At 42.2% G+C, this 19,394-nt stretch overlaps 1 protein-coding gene across 1 annotated transcript; it reads left to right on the top strand.

The window, feature by feature from the left end:
* Nucleotides 1-1,283: 1,283 nt before the first annotated feature.
* Nucleotides 1,284-18,941, top strand: KCNG2 (potassium voltage-gated channel modifier subfamily G member 2). The gene is made up of 2 exons (XM_044426569.1): nt 1,284-2,039; nt 18,123-18,941. The coding sequence occupies exons 1-2, from the start codon at nt 1,284-1,286 to the stop codon at nt 18,939-18,941; spliced, it is 1,575 nt and encodes a 524-aa protein (XP_044282504.1).
* The last annotated feature ends 453 nt before the right edge of the window (nt 18,942-19,394 follow it).

Below are 19,394 nucleotides of genomic sequence, written 5' to 3' on the forward strand. Positions count from 1 at the left end.
TCAAATGGTGGCAGCAGTGGGTGATTATACCAGCAGCAGACTTCTCACTCCTGCAGAGTGAGTTATCATAATGCACACTTCTCGAAGGGACCAGTTATGCGTGACTGTAGATGGAACTGTTTGCTACACCAGCTGGACTCAGTGAGGATGAGGAGGGAAGGCAACATTAAATCTTACATATATCCAATTCTTTTAATTCAGGGGCCCTCAAACTTTTCAGCTGGGGGCCAGTTGAAAGCTGCCGGTGCTGGGCGCGGGCCAGAAAGGTGGTGCTGGCGGTGCGTGTGGGCCAGCACGGGGGCATGGGTGGCGCGTGTGGGCGCACGCGCTGAGGCAAGGGCGGGGTGCTCAGTGAGGCAAGGCGAGGGGCGGGCGGGCATGCGCCACAAGGCAGGCACATGAGGCAATGGCATGCTCGCTTGGAGAACATTTTCTCTGAGCGAGCAAACCTCTGCCTCCCTGGGCGCGGGGCAAGATGGGCGGCGCGAGCCACGCGTGTGGGCACGGCGGGTCCAAATGGGCATGGCGGGCCAGATAAATGGGCATGGCAGACCGGATCTGGCCCCCGGGCCGTAGTTTGAGGACCCATGTTTTAGTTTCTCCTCATTCATAGGACCAGTGTTCTGATCATCTTTGTTGCCGTCCTCTAAACCTTTTCCAGGAAACACAACTTGCACTGCTAGACAGACTGTAGATGGGCATAAGATTGTCCAGATCCACAGCTGAAAGGCTGAGGGAAAAGCAGCAATCTTGTAGTTGGGGATCGAGGCCTGCTTCCCACTCCCCTCAGCCCACAGTTTGGGCTGCATCTCTGTGGTTTTAAGAGCAACCTTGAAGAAAGCCTGCTGCAGCCCTCCTCAGGGGCAGGGAGCGGAGGAACCAGCACTGCCAGGATGCCACGAATTCGAGTTGTGCCTCATCCTCCCCCCTCCTCACCGTGAGTGCACCACTTAGCCAAAATTGTCTGTCTAAGCTTTCACAAGGTGAGAGGAGCACAGAGGCAATATTTGCCTTCATGGTGCTTCTGCTCTGCTTAGGAGGCCTGTAATTATCTGAGTTCAGAGGAGTTTGGACATCCGAACTCGACGGTGCCTTAAATAGAAAACGCAAAGAAGTTTTGTTTTGCCCTGATAAGAATGCTGTGACACTCTTGCTTTGTTGTTGTTGATGATGTCAACCTCCTTGTTATTGTTGTTGTTCTTTTTAGAGTGGCCTTCTGTGCCCCACCAGACAAGAATCTACCATTTCTTCGATTAGGCTGGGCACCTCCATGAACGTAACCAATGTATCAGGAAATGGCACTGCTCCCTGGGAATCCAGATCCCGAGCTCACCTCATATTCTTACAACAACTTGGAGACACTCTGCGAAGTGCAGACAAAGAAAGGATTCTTCTACAAAAAAGCCAAACTTCTTCGTCCTGGAGAAGACTTGTGCTGTTTTGCCTGCCGGGAGGACCTGACCAGGTATGTGATCATCAATGTAGGTGGCATCAAATACAGGATTCCATGGACCACGTTAGAGAATTGTCCCTTGACCAGGCTTGGAAAGTTAAAATCATGCAACAACTTTGATGAGATAATGGATATCTGTGATGATTATGATGTCAACTGCAATGAGTTTTTTTTTGACCGCAACCCTTGTGCCTTCCGGACCATCATGACGTTTTTGACAGCTGGGAAGCTAAGGCTCCTCAGGGAAATGTGTGCCCTTTCCTTCCAAGATGAGCTGGTTTACTGGGGGATAGAAGAGGAAAATCTTGAGTGGTGCTGTAAAAAAAGACTGCGGCAGAAAGAGGAAGAGATGGCAGAAGCCACATTATTTGAAGGGGAAATAATAGCTAATGAAGAGCCACAATGTGCCTTTGAGGACAGCAGCCGCTTGCGTTTGTGCATGAGAAAGCTCAGGGATATGGTGGAGAATCCTCACTCAGGGATCCCAGGAAAGATCTTTGCTTGCATTTCTGTATCCTTTGTTGCCATCACTGCAATTAGTCTCTGTATTAGCACCATGCCAGATCTCAGAGAAGAAGAAGAACGGGTAAGTGCATAATGATCAAAACTCAGTTTACACAATTGTATTTCAAATGCCAGAAATACACATATAAGCAAACTTCAGAAGTACCATTTCTCTGCACTATTTCATTTTCATGCAGTCTGACACTGAAAATAGCATGAAGAGCTGATGCAGTCCTGAGTATGGATGCTCACTTTCCTCTAGTACTGCTCTCATTTCTACTTTCTCTTTTGGAAAGTTAGCAAATTCTTAGGAAGCAACTTGCCTGAAATTGATTTGGGCAGATGTCTCACAAAACCCCGTATCCTGGCCATTGTCTTGTCTCTTCTGTGAAACCAGCATTTCCCTTTTATTTTATTGCTTTTTTTCCAAGCTAGTCTTGTGTGTAACCATTCACTAAGGCCTTTTCATTAATTATTGCTGTTAATGACTTTTAGAGAAGATAAACTGCGTTGTTTCTGACTCTGAGCATGCCTGCTACTTCATAGTCCTGCAGAGAGATCTCAGAATACCCCATTTGTTTGCCCGTGACATCAAAGCCATTAGTATATGTTTTGTTGTTTCCTGAGCAATTTAATTCTCTCAATTCTACCACTCAATTGCCTTTTAAGTAATGCTCTTATTTTTGGGACATGCTCCCTTTTGAAATTAATCATGAGCCTACTGGTATTCTGAATAATTTCCTACCCATGTATATTTATGTTAATATGTAGAATTGCAAGTTTTGGGGGTGGGGGAGTAGTAGGATGGGAAAGGGTGAAGTTTTTTTGGAGACAGTGAGCTGTTTTATTTGGAGAAATCAAAATGCCATATGTAAGTAACTGATACTGAAATGTTCCTTTAACTAGGAAGCCTTTGACTTGGGTTTAATGGTCTTAATCTTTTAATTAACTTAACTTGGGATCATTTAACTTGATCTGAAACAAGCTTTGGCTATGGGCAGTATAGAAATGTAATTGATGATGATGATGATGATTACTCCAAAGTAAACCTTTCTCAATTGAGAGGGACTTTTGTAAAAATGGGATTCAGTGGGATGCAGAAAAGAAGCTCCAGCTCTAGCTTACATTTCATTTTCTCAAACTGAAAAGGAGTCTTTTTTCCAAAAAGCTTTCTCAATATTCTTTGAGAATTAGCTCCCCATTTCTAGAAATAGCAGTTCATCAGGAAATGGAAACATTTTAAAACCTACCCTGCAAAGAATAGGAATAGTGGACAGGGATGGTTAAAAGAAAAAAAAGTATTCCCCCAAATATTTGCCTTTATTTGCCATTGTTTGTAAATGGCATAAACCAAATGTGTTTAACCTCTTCTAACCAGAAGCCAAATTCTATTTTGGAGAAGCTCTTAGGGGCCGCATTCCAGGATGGGGCCAAGATATCAAAAATATCAGTGTATTTTAGCTTAAACCTCTCAATGCCTGTAACTGAACCTTGGGAAACATTTCGATTTTTGAGGATGAAAAGGAAGCATCAGGAAACCCCCAAACCATGGGTGGCTGGATGTTATGGGTGGGGCATGCAGAAGGAACATAGCCATATGGAGAACCATGGAAGGCCAGATTTGGCCTCCCCAGACATGAGATTCTATAATACTGAGACAGATATTGGGAGGTAGGATGTCGTAGGGCTCAAAAAGGTACAACAAAGGGCCACCAGAATCATTGGGCAGGCAGAAAAGCTCCTCTATGGGAAAAGTTAGAATCTTGGAGCAAAAGGTGAGTAAAGTGGGACATGACAGAGCCATGCCCCCAGTCTTTTTGGGTCTATTTGAGAAAGTATACTCACAGCATGGTTTCTGCAGAGAGAGTGCCAATCATAAGGTACCCACATCACCAAAGGAAAACCACTGAGGCCGAGAGATACTTAACTTGTCCAAAAACTTGAAAAAAGGGGAGATGTTGGGCTTTGGGTCTCAAAATACAAAACCTACTTACTTGAACCCACTTATTTTTGTTCAAAAATTCCATTTCACAGAAGGCAAAATCTTTAAAGTGTGTCTCAATAAGTTAATTTTAATGTTTAAAATTAGTCCCCCAAATTAATAGGTTAGCCTTTTTTCTCAGGACCACCTCCTCCCAAGCACACACACACACTCCCTCTCTCTTGATCTTCTCTTTCACATACACCTGTCTCCCTTTCTCCTGCCCTTGGAATTGTTCATCACTCTCTGATGCTGTGCCCACCCACCAAGCTTAGGCAGTATTACAGGAAAGGCTGCTGCTGCTTCTGAAAGCATTTCTGTTGGCTGACTTGGTATACTTCAAAGCAAAGTGCCAGTGAGGTTCAAAGGCATTTTGGGGAAATAAAAATGGTGGATGGTGGAGGCTGCTGTTTCACTTGGCGGCTTGCTATTAGTCATCCCTGTTAAAATTTTCTTTTGGAAAATTGGTAGGGGCAGGAAAGCCTCATGGGCACTAAGGGAGGTTGCTTTGGAATGGTGTGGGAAAATGAAATAGAAGCGGTTTATAAGATTTTATGTGGTGCAGAGAAAGTAATCCAACAAGCATGTTGTCTCTCAACACACAACATGTCTTATTCTTGAATGTGATTTCTGCTTTCTCCTAAAAAGGACTTCATATTTGAAGTACTAGAGTTATATGTCAAGTCTCTGTAAGAAGTGTTTTTAGAGTAATTGTGATTTTGAAGGCATCGGTATTTCCAAGGGAGTTGAAGCTGCCCACTCAAGCGATGGGGTAATGGATACACAAACTCTAAGGGTTCCATGCTGTGCAACCAAAGGCTGTGCGTTTGTGCAAATAGTTGAAAGGTCCTCAGTCATACAGATGTTCCTGTTCTTTCTTTAAAGAGCAAGCTGAATCATAGAGGGCAGAGAAGCATATTTAATTTTCCATATTGGCATTTTCTTGATAAAAGGGTGAATCTTAACGTCCAATAACACTTGATTCAAACCCCAATCACAGTTCCAAACAAATTCTTCCTCTGGATAGAATTCTGTTGTGAATGACTTTTCTGTGTTTGCTCATGAAGGGAAATAGAACTATCCTTGGAGGCTGATAAACACTCAGTACACTTGGGTTACATTTACCATTTTGAGGAATTAATAAAATGTCAAAGTCAGTGATAGTAGGTATATGTAGTAGTAGGTAAAAATTCTGAATTTTTACAGAATTGTTGGTTAAATGCTTCTATTCTTGCAAAATGTAAATCCACATGGTATCCATACAATACCTACATAAGGTACACACTTTCATTAGTTACCTATTGGATGGACATATCATATCTTGTTCCTTTAATACATTTTCAAATCTCATCCACTTTAGTAGAGAATAAGCACATGCTTAAATAGCTCCTGCTGAAGCCAGTTGGATTTAGAAGTGTTTCATTATGGCTGGATCATGCCCATGTGCCATTTTGGCAGGGAATGAGGTCATTTGTTGTTCATATCAGGTCATAAACTTTGCTGTTTGCAAAGCAGCAGTTCATGGTTCATACCAGGAGTGAGAAATTTGTCATGCTGGGGGAAAACTTCTGACAGCTATAAAATATCCATCAGCATCCTTGCTGTTTCTAGGTAACAGATAAGCAAGAATGCGACATTATAAAATAGTTATCAGTATTACAGTTTGATCACTACTGGGGAACAGGTGCACATATGAAATTGTATTCAAATTAATATTCTTCAGAAAAGGCAAACACCAAACTGGAATAGTACAAAGACGTCCAAAATGAATGAGAAACACACATGCTGGAAATGAATAGATACTTCTGTTACCAAAATGTATGAAATTCCCATTTAAAGAAACACAATAAAACACATAATTTAACTGAGCTAGATCCTTGGGAAATAGAATATATGATTATCTGACCATTGTGCCGTTGAGTGCTTGGACTGATATGGCACATTGGCCATAACCAGCTCTCTGTCAAAATGTCAGAAAAGGTAAGTAAATAAATAATGTCAGTTTCAATCGCACAGATGCAGAAAAGCACAGGCAGAGACGCAGTAGAGCTCTACTTCATCCTCTTATATCCAGTGAAAAACCATTCCTACAATTTGGGGGACCTTGTGGAATTGCTTGGGGGAACTCAATGAAATTAGGGACTACCCTATTGCACAAGCACGGTACCTTTGGGTCATGACAAGAAATGCTTTAGATCCTAGCTTATGTAATCAAAAATAAATAAATTTCCGGATGATTCATTATTGTGTACCAGATTTGAGTCAATTTGCTATGACAAAATATCAGTGTCTCTATTAACTGTAGGAAGTTCTGGAAAGAGAATTTTGTTATATGTTGGGTGATCATAGATTGCTATTTTATCGCACTGATACCGAGGCGAAAACTTTCTCACCGCTTGGCAGGATAGTATAAAGCTAGATAGCAGCTTGGTTATCTGTATGAGCTCTCATTATTTTCACTAGCTGTCTCTGAATCTTTTCTTCCATCAGTGCACAGCTATAAATAACGATTGCAGAATGTAATATTGCATTCCTTTTCATATTCCAACGATAGTCTTATATCATGGACACACTTTTGCGCAAGTCACATTCAGCTTCAAGGCGCTTGCATAGGAAAAGGTACTGTTGGGTTGTGCTCTTAATCCACCTTCTCTTCCCCCTTACTATTTTGATGTTAATTGTACAAATATGTGTCACAGAGTGAAAGAGAGACCTGGGCAGCCCAAAAATTAAAGAGAAAACAAATCAGTGTAATGACTGTAAAGTAAACTACACTTCATTATTTCCCCAAATTTTATTAGGGTTTTTCAACATGGTATTGTGTGCAGCTAGAAGAACATCTGTGGTTGGAGTGCTTTGGAAGTGAATGTGCTGCGATAGTCCTCAGGCAGCAATCCAGGCAGCTATACAAAGTGGTTTCAGAGGAAAACAGACTGATGCCTCTGATTATAAGCCAGGGTCAACATTTAACCTCCTCAAAGCAAAGGGCAAATAGTGAATCAGAGAAATAATACATTGCATATTAGTATGCCAGTGCAGAAGCAGTACTAAGAGAGGAAGAAGTATAGCTTTATCACACATAGCAAAATATTGTTTGTGGTCCATGCACATTACACTTAAGGGTTCTGGAACTGCTAAGATTCTCATTTGGGAAACTGAGAGAAACAACCAAAGAATTGTTCTCTTTCAGTTGTCACTGTGGTGGCCTCATAGGGAACTTCTCTTGTTTGCTGTTTGTTGTACAACTGCTGAGGTATACTAGTACTTTAATGCAGTAATTCCCTTATTTCCCATTGATTGTCTGCTACTTTTCCAGAAAATAGTGTTGAATACATAAGAATGCCAAAAGAAAAGCTTTAAATAAATTGACAGAAACAAACGTAGCATTTAATGTGTGCCAATTTCTCATCCTCAACTAAGTTCAGAAGGAAGGAAGCTGTCCCACTGAGCTCCTGCATATGCAAGGGCAGGCACTTCATGTCCATCCTGCCATCACCTTCTGTGTTGCTATGGGAGTAACAGATTTTCTCACAAGTCACTTTTCCTGCTCGGTGTAATCATTTGGACAACCTTTGTGCTAGTTCTTACTTTCTCTCCTCTGTACCTTACTTAAAAGTGAAGGACAGTTGCAATTAAGAAACTTTCAAAAGGAATATGTGGTTTAGTACTTTTGAATTGGAGAGCATGTTAGAGAAGAAAGAGGAATAAATATTAATCATGAATCATATAGAACACTTGAAGCTCTTAGATAGTTTTTATCTTAATTTGCACACACTTCATTGCAGCTTTTCTCATTTCTATCAGGAGCCAGGGTAGGTAATATATTTGCAAATACATTGTTTTAATAAATGGGAACTAGAAATTTTATTTCATAAAACCGATGTAAACCTTATTTCAGACATAAAACGCAACATCAACATAATGGCTTCTGTTGTTCCTACATTATTTTGATATATCAGCTACATTCTGATGTGACTTAATGAAACAGCTAGAGGTCTGATCATGTTAAAGTCTGCACCCAAGGGTGGGGGTGGGTCTGTGAACCATGAACCTGGAGGTCTTCAGCATTATGCCCAAGTCAGGAAGTCTACTGAGTGTCTCAGCAGCACACAGAATTCCCAGTCTGTTCCTGGTGCCCATCAAAAGTTTCACATAATCAAAATGATATTGTTTGTACTGTACAAGGAAAAGCTTAAACCACAACTTTCTAACCACTGGAGTCAAGTTTGTTGGACTCACCTATGTCATCCGGGTGGGACTTTCTCATCCAGTATGAAGCAGCTGTGTTTGACTTTTCATCAGCTTGACATTAAACAGTACCAGTATGGTCATATGGACTTTGCATCTCTGCTATAGGAAGTAAGCAGTCTCTCCAAATTTCACCTATTTCATCTGCACTCACTGGCCTCACAATTTCTCTTGAAGGTTCTCAGTTCTCTGCTTGGCTGACATGTTAAAAGTAACATACGATTCACTGTTTTTTCCCACAGTTCTGCCCTCCCCAGTCTGTCTCCTCATACAAAAATAAGCAAAATATCCCTTCATTTATAAATTTCCTAGTAAATGACCAGTTTCTTCTTCTAACCTTCACATCTTACCTGAAGGCCATCCCAAAGATTATTGCTCCTTTGGTGGCATGATATCCAGAGGAGGAAACCCAGTATCAGAAAGGAGCTATTGGGACAATAAAGAGGGAAGATTTCAAATGACAGAATCATAAGGGAGCAAGTGTGCACTTCATGTGAAGTTCAGTTTCTTGACTATAGCGAGTTAATTCTGCATGTTAGGTGTAGGCTAACCCAAGGGTGTTATATTGTAGTTCCATGTGATCCTCTCAGGAATCCATGCAAACACAAATGATCAAAGCCAATCCTGAGACTGAGAATCTGGTAATGTTCATGGAGTACAATTAAATATTTAAACCTAGATGTTAAATGCAGTGAGTCAGAAAACAGATATGCTCCTCTCTGAATTACAATGGCCTGCTTACCTGCATAAAGATTTAGCAGTCAGTTGTTCTAAGGATACAGATTCATGTAAGGAAATGGAATGCTAGGAATAAATTGCAGTTTAAAATCCAAGAAAGGATTGGGATAACAAGGAAGGAAAAAAGGTCTAGGACATCATACACCCAACACTAGTGACTGAATGTTGTGTGATGCACTAACAAGATTTTCCACTCCTGGACATACTGTTTGGACATACTAAAAGAACGGAATCCCACCAGCCCTCCCTACAATAACCTCCATTCACCCATCCAGCTTCACAGAACTGCCGTTCACTGCCTCTGCGCTGTGATACAGCTGCAAGCAGGGTCTGCTTGATTTTTATACAGTGCCTTGCCATTTTAGAATGATTTTGATTATTACGCAAACATTTCTGTGATACTGACACTGATAAGGATTTATATGGTACTTTACAGTGTGCATAGCACTTCACTGTGTACAAGAGGAGAGGTCCTTGTAGAAGGGACTTGCAGTCTATATTTTCTATATTCTGATTCCATGTGAGCAGAGAAAGGGAAGAGAAGTCGAGGCCTGGCTAAACATTCTGGTCAGTTACAAATACTCAGCTATGGTAGGGCTTGGGGACTAGTCTCATGAAAAATATGAATGGGAAACCCCCAGTCTGTGGGCTTAATCTGGCTGACCAAGGTCCCCACTTTGATCCATGGGAGCAACAGTGGGGATACAGTATGTGTGAAGCTTTGCCCAGTCCTGGTGGAGTCATTTGTGTGCTGCAAACAGCGTGCCAACATTGGGCAGAGTTGCTCTTTCTAGTGTGCTACTGAGCCATCCCTGGCAGGAGACTTGTGCCATCCAAATACCTTTCCCTGTGCTCTTCTCAGTGTGGAAAAAAGCCAGAATGGCATGGCCACAATCACTGTCATTATTTGGCCTCTAGAGTACCTGGAGGGGGGCAATTTGGCACTCCCCCCCCCCCACACACACACACACAGACTGTGAAGTAGTTCTCATCGTGGAAGTACAGGGTGGTTGGAGAAAGGACTTGAGGACTGTGAGGAAGTGTGGAAGGTGGTATTATGCTGGTGTCCTGGGAGGCAGTTCCACGTGAAAAGGGAAGCAACGGAGGAAGCAGAGTGTGTTTGAGCAGCTAAGGGCAGTAGAACCGGAGAAGTGAGGGTCACGGGCAAGATGTGTTGGTGTATGAGCAGGAAGGGAAGGGGGTCAAGGCTGGGGATGATTATGAACGCAAGGATAGTAAGCTTATGCTGTAACTGAGAGTGAAGGGAAGTCAGTACTGGGATTTCATAGGATTAGAGTGATGAGAGAAGTTAGTGACATTGACAACAGTGTATTTTATAGAGGTGAATGTACCAGAGTAAGAAGAGAAGACTAGAGAGGGCACCGTGGCCAAGGCAAGAATTGACCAGGGCATGAACCAGAGTTTTCAAGTCAAGGGTTTCATCAAAGGACAGAGAGGACTGAGCATCTTCTAGTAATGCTGTAAACAGAACAGCAGTGTGATTCAGCAACTGCATGTATATGGGGAAAGGGAAGAAGTTGGAAGTGATAAAAAAAAAAAAACTAGGTCTCCCTGCTGTTCAACAGGGTGTGATGCTGTCAGCGGAAAAGGAGACTGAAAAAGGTTGTAGTGTTCCTGTGGGAACTAGCAGCTCAGCCCCCCCTCTGGTGCCTTCCTCTGGAACTAGGCTTTTGTATAGGTCTGTTTTATGAAATCATGTCTGCATACATAAGTGCTAACGTTTCTTTCAGGTTCTTATTACCTTGAAGAAACAAGTTTTAGGGCTTCCAAACCCAGTTTGGTTTTTGAATAATAAATGTTTGGTTGTTTTTCATTATGTATGGGTCATACATCCTCCCTTGCAGTTGTGTTTCTGATGTGGGATATCATATTGTGCAGCCTTGACCTGCCTTTCACTGCTGAGAAAATGCAATTTTTATCTCTATTGCTTCTGCAATCGCTGTATAGAATGCAGTTGTACGGAGCGTTCACTGGATGTTGCTTATGATGCCGATGGTGACAAGCTGCAGAACTATGTCCAAGCCATGTTGGGACACAGTCCTCTTGCATTGTGAAGGGGGTGAGTCGGTATGACTGTGAATTAAACTCCCTGTCCCAAGGCTTGATTTTGCTTTCTTTAAATTTGGCTTGGAGGATGTGCACCTTCATTATGTGAAACATGCTTCTCCGTAGTATGAAGTGGAGAGGTGAGACAGCACCACAGCTGTTCTGTGAAGCACAGGAAAGTGGGATGTAGTGCTACGAGGGCTTGTGAGAATGTTACAGTCAGCCTAACATATTCTTTTTCCAAATTTCACATAAAAGCTCTTAGCCCGACATAGGCAGCCACACTGAAACGCACCCGTTCGAAGAAAATGGCAGCCTAAGATTTTAGGCAAGAAATTGCCTCTTGAGTATTTTTTTCCAGAAAATTGCTGTGCATTTTGTCTTTAAGTACATCACCAGGACTGAGAGAGGAGCAGAGGAATGTCTTAGCCACAGTTGGCACAGGAGGACAGTTGAAAGCCAAGCCTGGCTGTTCCTGTATATTTTCAATCAAAATGATTGGTTGCTGCTTGGTTTCATGCAGTAGGTCATTTGTGAGCCAGATGAGTCACTTGTAACAGACTGCATCCAAGAGAAATGTCAGGCATCCTGTTCACTGGCAAGAAGCATGGCCCAGACATCTACAGAGAAACCTTCCTTCCTGCTTCCTGCTTCACTTGACTGCTAGATACAAACAGCAAATGCAAAGGGTAGAACATGTTCTAGGACAGCTGATCTTCCTAAGATAGGAAGCAGGGTTTCGATAAATGAAAGAGGTCTTCACCATTAGGGTAGGAGAGGGCTGACTGCAGTGAACAGAAGGCCATGAAAATATCTTCCTAGATGGGTTTGTTGACTCTAATCACCACAGTTCTCTCTCATAATCGGAGATCTTCTCTTCAGACTTCCTCTTCTCTATTTTCTCACAAATTGTCTCAGCTTGCAGTATGAATATAATCATTTACCTGTCACAATATTAGTTGCATTTCATTTTACTGGGTCAGAAAACTACCTTTGTGTGATTCTAATGTACATAAAAATCCATGTTTGGAAGAGAGCTTGGAGATCATCTTGTGATTCTAGTTCAACTCTGTGCTTTGTGGAGGAAGCAACTGCAGCATCCCTTACAAATAACCAGCCTTTGTTTAAATACCTCCAGTGAATGAGAATCTACCATCACCCAAAGCAGTCTATACCACTGATGGAGTTTGAATTTTCCCCTTAAGTTCAGCCAAACTCTGCTGTCCTCAGTTGTTTCTAGTCCTGCCCTCTGGAGCAATTCTGTTGCAACTTTTGCAAGATTTTCAAATATTTGAAGACAGCTATCATGTCTCCCCTCAATCTTTTCTCTTCTAAGCTAATGTCAGAACCATCCTGAGACTTTGTGATAGGACAGGATAAAAAGTTTTTAATAAATTAATTAAATGAATTTAATTGTTGTAAATTAATGATAAAATTGCCCTGTACCCATATACCTTATTGGAAGTGCAGTGGAAAACAGTGGAGATACGGCTGTGAATTTAGAAAGAGCTATAAAGTAGTCTTTATTCCAGGATTGTGACTCAGCTGTGAAATGGTTTAACAAACAGTTTGTTAGCAGTAACGTTAGTAATTTTCTAGATCGGGGTAGGCAACTTCTTGTGCCTGTGGGCATGTTGGACCATTTAAGAAACTGACCCAGACACCAATACAAAATTGGTGTGTTGCAAGTGAAAGGATTCTCCTCATTTCCTAGAACTGTCATTGAGTCCCACATGTGGCCTGGGGGCACTCTCTCTCCTTGCTTTGACATGATCCCAGTGGCAGGTGAGACCACTTGCTATTGTAAAAGCGTGGTGGGGTAGGCAGATAAACTGCCAGGAGAGGTGTTCAAGGATGCCTTGTTCCCCATAGGCTTCATGTTGCCTGTCCTGATTTAGTAGTTCTGTATAACAGAGCAAATTTCTGCATTTTTATTTTATTTGTGCTTGTTGTAAACCGCCCTGAGACGCCAGTAATTCAGATCTGGTGAGCCTGCATTGTATAAAAACAAACACCCAGCCGTGCTGCTTCTTTGTAGATACACTTGCAGACGTGGCATTCAGGCATTCCCAGGTGCAAGCTGGTGGATTTCTTCTGATAGTGGTACTTGCATGGAAATGGTTGTCTGGATACCTGGACTGCTGTTTCCCTGCTTTGTCTATGTTTGCTTTATGGGTTGAATTAAAGATGGAGATGGGCCTCCCTGCCACATTCTTCCCTCTGCTACTCTCCTCCTCCTTTTGTGGACCCACCTGGTTGCTGTATCTACAGCTGTAAACTGTGAAGATTTGCCTACCACCTCCCTATGTCCTTCCTCTACACTTGCTCAAAAGTGGTGATGTGGCCTGGGCGCATGTCCACATGATCAACAATTTGGAGCACTGAGGAAGCATGCACCTGGTTGGGCTTTAGATTTTACATGGGAAGAGAGTTATTAGAATAGTGCATTGTCTCCTGAACTCTGAATACACACCCTCACCCACACACACTTTCATATAATGCCTCATTTATCTTTTCTCATGCCTGCAAATACCTTTTTCTCATCTATACATCTTTACTTAGCTGCACAATAGGAATTACTGCTGTCAACTGATTAAGGATCTCTTTGCTAATTAGGAAGCTTACTTTTAACTGATCATGAATTTATTAAATTACATTGTTTAGCTACTACAATGCCATCATATTTTCTGAGATACCTGAATGAAGTGACAATTTCACTTAAATGTGAGATTTTTAAGAACAATGAAATACTAGGTCTTATTGCTTAGGGCAGAGGTTACATATTATTTTCCAAAAGCCAACATTCAACCTTTCAAGAGTCCCTTACATAGATGAGAGCTTAATTTGGGGATAAACTTGTGCCTTTCATATGCTTTGGACTACAGCTTCCATAACCTCAACCAGAACTGTCCATGGTAAGGGATTATGGAAGTTGTAGACCAAAACATCTGGAGGCTATCAGGTTGCCTAGACCTGGTTCAAATGCTGATTAGTCTTACAGAGTAAGCGAATAGTGCTGTGCTTCAGCCATGATTTAAACACAGTTGCTTGCAGCCTCTCCCAATGGCAGGTATACTGAGAGTATTTTCACAGGGCCTGCTGGCTGAGATGCACGTCTCTGGCTTACAAACAAAGCACAGTAAAGGACTATTCAGTCTCGTGTCTTTCTCAGCATGTGGCAGCTTATCGTTTTCAGCCAGCCAAAGCTGATTTCTAGCCACGCTAGTACAAGCAGAGGTGTTAATATGTATGCTGACAGCAACCAGAGAACACGAAGTAAAAGTGAGAACTGACCTTTATGTCAGTTATCAGAAGCATCTTTAAATGCTTTAATAAATCTTTAATAAATCCAAGGGAGAAAGATTAGAGGTTCCACAGCTGACTTTGGACATTGAGCTATGGACATGTGCAGTTGCAGTCTGGAACCTTGCAACATTCTTGACGGTGTGTGCAATTGTATGTGCGTACGGATCCGTTCACAGAGTAGGGGATCCCACACCATCCTTCTAGCTGCGTTTATTGCTCCTGAATTTGCCATCTGAAGATGTCTAGTGTCAAGGCAGGGGGGATGTACAACCCACTGATGTGTAAACATTCAGAGCAATGTCTGATCTTTCTTGTATGCTAGCAAGACCCACTGCTAGCACAGCAGGAGCTAGTGGTGCTAACAGCAGCAAGAAATAATTGGAACTGTTCATTTCCAAAGCGGGGCAAGTCAATGGAGCTTGCAGAAAGGAGCTTCACTGACCTGTCCTGGGCCAGAAATAAACAGGACCATTTGTTTCAGAGGTTGCTTTTGGAACCAGCACTTTCTACTGTCCAAGTGTTGGGCCCTTCTTGTGCAACACACTGAGTAGAGCTCAACACTAATACTACATACCGCCTTTAATCTGGAATTCATCATTTTGCTCAACCATTTCTTGAACTTAGCCAGTGTGAGAGTGAGAGTCCTTCCTCACTCTCCCATTGTCTGCTTTCTTGACTTCCAGAAGTGCTTGTATTTACATGGTTTCTGCTGAGCCTTTCACAGCAACAAAGGCTGGTTTTGGACGTCAACCTTCCTCACATCTCAGAACTACCTATTTCTTCCTGAGACATCACTGCTAAGCTACAACATAGTGACACTTTCTGTTTGAATATAATCATAGTCATTTCATGCTGGATTTTTTTGACATTACAAGCAAATGCCATCCATCAGCTGTGGAAGAGGCTGCATAGGTGTCTGGTAGTGTCTGCCTTGTGACTTCCAAAGCCAAACCTAGCTGATACCAGTTTTAATTTTCTTAAACCTTAATTGTATGGAGCATAGCTATCTTTAAATAATGAATGATAGAAAGCCCCAAATCAATGTTCTGAAAGAATATGCGTGCAATGAAGAAAGGATAATTAAAACCATATTTCTCCTCAAAAGTTTTGCTGTGTTGTTCTGCATCTTCTGAGGCAAAATGCCTCTGCAGAGGTTGATTGAATTGTAAAATATCACATGTGCTAGATTGACCATGCAGCCTAATGTAAGCACGATAAAGTCCATCCAGTGTTGCATTTTCAACAGCCACATTTTTAGGATGCTGGCTAAAAACACATGCTTACATTAAGACTATAAGAATTACTTCGCAGCATCAGCCCATAGGGCCACCTAGTAGTAAATTCTTTCTTTCCTAAAAACTAGCAAAATAACCAAAATTTTACATCTTGTGAACATGGAGTTCTCATTTTTAACTAGGGTGACTAATAATGATTGACACAGCCATCCTCCATGAATTTGACTAAGTTTTGGTAAATGCCAGTTCAGGTGCAATCCTGTATATCTTTAGAGTGAACATCACATACACCTCCAAGGATCCATATTGTAAATCGTGTGTCCAACACTTGTTGCTAAATGCAGTGAATTTGTCTGAATGGCGACACTATGAATCAGTGCCCTACAAAATGTCTTGTCCTTGTCAGCCCTGCTCAGCTCTTGTAATTCAAGGCTGCAACTTCCTTTATGGAATTGATCTGTCTCATAGTTGGTTGTCTTCTTCTTCTGCCTTTGACTCTCCTTAGCATCATTGTCTTCCCCAGTGAATCTTGACTGTCGTGATGTACCTGAAGTACAACTTCATTTTTGTTATATTTGCTTCCAGGAAAAGTTCTGGCTTGATTTGATAAAGGTCCCACAAGTTCAGCTTTCTGTTGGCCCATATTATTTCCAAAGCCAGTATCATGTTTTGGACTCGGGAGTTTTCTTCTTGTTCACTTTCTTCAATGTCTAGCTTTCACATCCACACATACTTGTAACAGTATGCCAGAGAATGCCCCTTCTCTGTCCCACCATTGCTGGATGTCACCTGCCCAGAGACTAGACCCACATTTAGCACCGCAACTCATCCAGGCACCAAAGAAAGTTTATCAAAGCATTAAGAAGGGGAAAGGGGCGTCGGATACAGAAAGAAGGAGAAAGGGCAGGTAGATAGCAGTAAAATTATACAGTGTTAGCAGAGTACAACATCTTAGCTCCGCACAGGCAAATTCCTTGTTGCACCATAGAGACAGAATAAAACTAGCCCTAAGCTACGCTTTCCCTAGAGCAAGTCCTCCTACAATGAAGTTTGCTGCACTTGCTCAGGGAGTGAAACTGCACACCAGATCAAAACCCAGTAAGAGACAAAAGATTCTCTCTAGCCAGGAGTCTTTTAACCCCATTTCCTGGCAGGAGGAATGATGCTAGCCCGCCAGTCCAAGAGGCTACAACTTTCGCACTGTTACTGTCCAAGGCCAACAATTCCCAGTCAAGTGCCCTTGAGCTCATCTTCAGCAGTAACCTGGAAGCATAAATTACTGCCCTTCCAAGTCTCAGTCTTCTTCCGATTTCTCGGCTGCAGCCCCCACTTGAATTGATGACTGAGCCAAGCTATGCCAAATCTCTCACAATTTCAGTTTCTTAATTGTTGTCATTAAAGTTGTATAATTCGTCTATAATCATGATTTTTGTTTTCTTCATGTGCAGCTGCAGTCCTGCTTCTGCCCTTTCTTCTTTCCTTTCATCAGAGGTCTTGCCAGTTCATTGTTGCTGCAAATAAGGTTAAATTATTAATATATCTTCTGCCAATTTTCACTCCTCCTTCCCATAATCCTCATCTCAGTCCAATGATAACTTGTGGGGGGTTGGCAAAATTCACGGACAATAAGGCTTTCCATGGTTACTGTACACCACTTCCGGTTTAGGCAGTGTCTGTGTATAGCAGTTGCCTCTGTGTGAAATAGAGCTGATCCAGCCTGGCTCTTCTTATGTCCTTTCATAGTGCCGTTTTTGTTTCTTGGACATGGACATGGATGATTCACTTTGCAGTTCATTCTGTCATCTTGTGCTATAAATGCCCCCATGTGTCTGTTTTAACAAAAATCAGAATAATAGCATTGCATGAAATATATTGGAGAAGGCAACTCACGCTTATCTTAATAGTCTGTATCTGTTGTACACTCCATTTACTGCTAGAGTTGATTAACTCTCACAGGGAAGTTAATGGCAAAAAGGTAATAGTAAATTGCAGCTATATTTAGAAGTGGAGATAAGCAATCAAAGAAAAGCCATCATCATTATTATTCATTGTCGCTTAAGTGCTGTAAAGGTGAGTTTGTTCACAGGCTTTAAATAAGGACTCTGTTGATTTTCTAGTAAGGAACTGATAATCACTCATTCAAACAATTGTCTGTCTCCAGAAGTTTTGAAAAATAGTAGTGATTAGTTTTTAATTAAGATATTGGAGAGGGAATTGTTTTGTAGAATAGAGCTTTGCTTGGTTCTCATACAAAACTCTGTATTGTGAAGTAGAGGTTCTCAGTTTTTTAGAGTCAGGTCCCATGCACTGAGTTCAACCCCTGGCCGATGCATAGACCGCGTTACTTTTTCCACTGCACTGGCATACATCATAACACCTTTTCCATTAATTTATGAATTTTTGTAGGACTTTTCATTAAAAAATAAGAGTACAGCCACTAGTTTGTATTTGGCTCATAGATTCAACACACAGACACACAAGCTCATGCCACACGGGGATCTCTCTGACAGTAGCAGCTCGTTACACAAAAGAACATTTTTCTTGGCTTGCTAAATGACTGTTTTAATGTTCTGCCTTCCCTTCCCCACAGGGTGAATGTTCCCAGAAGTGCCATGACATCTTTGTGCTAGAGACCGTCTGTGTGGCGTGGTTTTCCTTTGAGTTCCTCTTGCGCTCGATTCAGGCAGAGAGCAAGTGCGCCTTCTTGAAGACACCACTCAACATTATAGACATCTTGGCCATCTTGCCTTTCTACATCTCTTTGATTGTAGATGTGGCCTCTACCAAAAACAGCAGCAAGCCTGGAGGCAGTAGTAGTGGAGTCGGAAACAAGTATCTAGAGAGAGTGGGTCTGGTCCTCCGCACCTTGCGCGCCCTTCGTATCCTGTATGTCATGCGATTGGCCCGGCACTCGCTGGGGCTGCAGACCCTGGGGCTCACTGTGCGGCGCTGCACGCGGGAATTTGGACTCCTCCTCCTCTTCCTTTGTGTCGCTATGGCACTCTTCTCCCCACTGGTTTACCTGGCAGAGAGTGAAATGGGAGCGAAGCAGGAATTCACTAGTGTTCCCAGCAGTTACTGGTGGGCTGTCATATCCATGACAACTGTTGGCTATGGCGACATGGTACCCCGTAGCATTCCAGGACAGGTGGTAGCCCTGAGCAGTATCTTGAGTGGCATTTTGCTTATGGCTTTCCCCGTCACTTCCATCTTCCACACTTTTTCCCGTTCTTATATAGAGCTTAAAGAAGAACAGCAGCGAGCTTCTAGCAGACAGTTTCATCAAGTGGAAGAAAGCAATAACAATCCAAATGATGACAGTTCTCAGGAAGAAGAGTCAACCCATCCAGGTGGGACTGATGGAGAGGTGATTTGCACTGAGACTCAACAGGGGATTGAGAATTGCTGATCCAAAGCAAACTATAGTCCTGCAGGAACCATATAGGAAAAATGGGCAAGTGGATATTACATTACCTGAAGTAACCACTGATCCACCACGATCATGTTACTAAGCCACACACAGTGAAGGAGAAAGACTGCCTATTGAGCAATGACTTAAGTGACCAATTATGTTGCTTAAAATAATACTGAGGACAATTCAACTTCAGCATCCTTACAGTGCAAGAGACTTTTCAGCACCAAAAATGTTGCTGTATGATTTTAAAAGAACAGCTGTTTAAGACAGGTTTTCACTGTGCATGTGGGGAGCAACAGCATTGCTAAAATAGGGTTTTTTTAAAGGAAGTGCACCTAAATTCAGGGTGAAGCACATGTGCCATTGACTAGACAAAGGACTGGAGCAAAGGAATAGGTTTCACCAAACCCTGAACCACTGATGGATTTGAGTTGTTGCATGTCCTCA

The sequence above is a fragment of the Varanus komodoensis genome, unplaced genomic scaffold, assembly GCF_004798865.1.
Source record: "Varanus komodoensis strain SLA01 unplaced genomic scaffold, ASM479886v1 scaffold17, whole genome shotgun sequence".
NCBI lineage: Eukaryota > Metazoa > Chordata > Lepidosauria > Squamata > Varanidae > Varanus > Varanus komodoensis.

Bases quoted from the DNA above. Each gene is read 5' to 3' on its own strand.
- KCNG2 (XM_044426569.1), top strand. From the start codon at position 1,284: ATGTATCAGGAAATGGCACTGCTCCCTGGGAATCCAGATCCCGAGCTC. The intron at 2,040-18,122 runs GTAAGTGCATAA...CCTTCCCCACAG, and splicing joins TCAGAGAAGAAGAAGAACGG to GGTGAATGTTCCCAGAAGTG.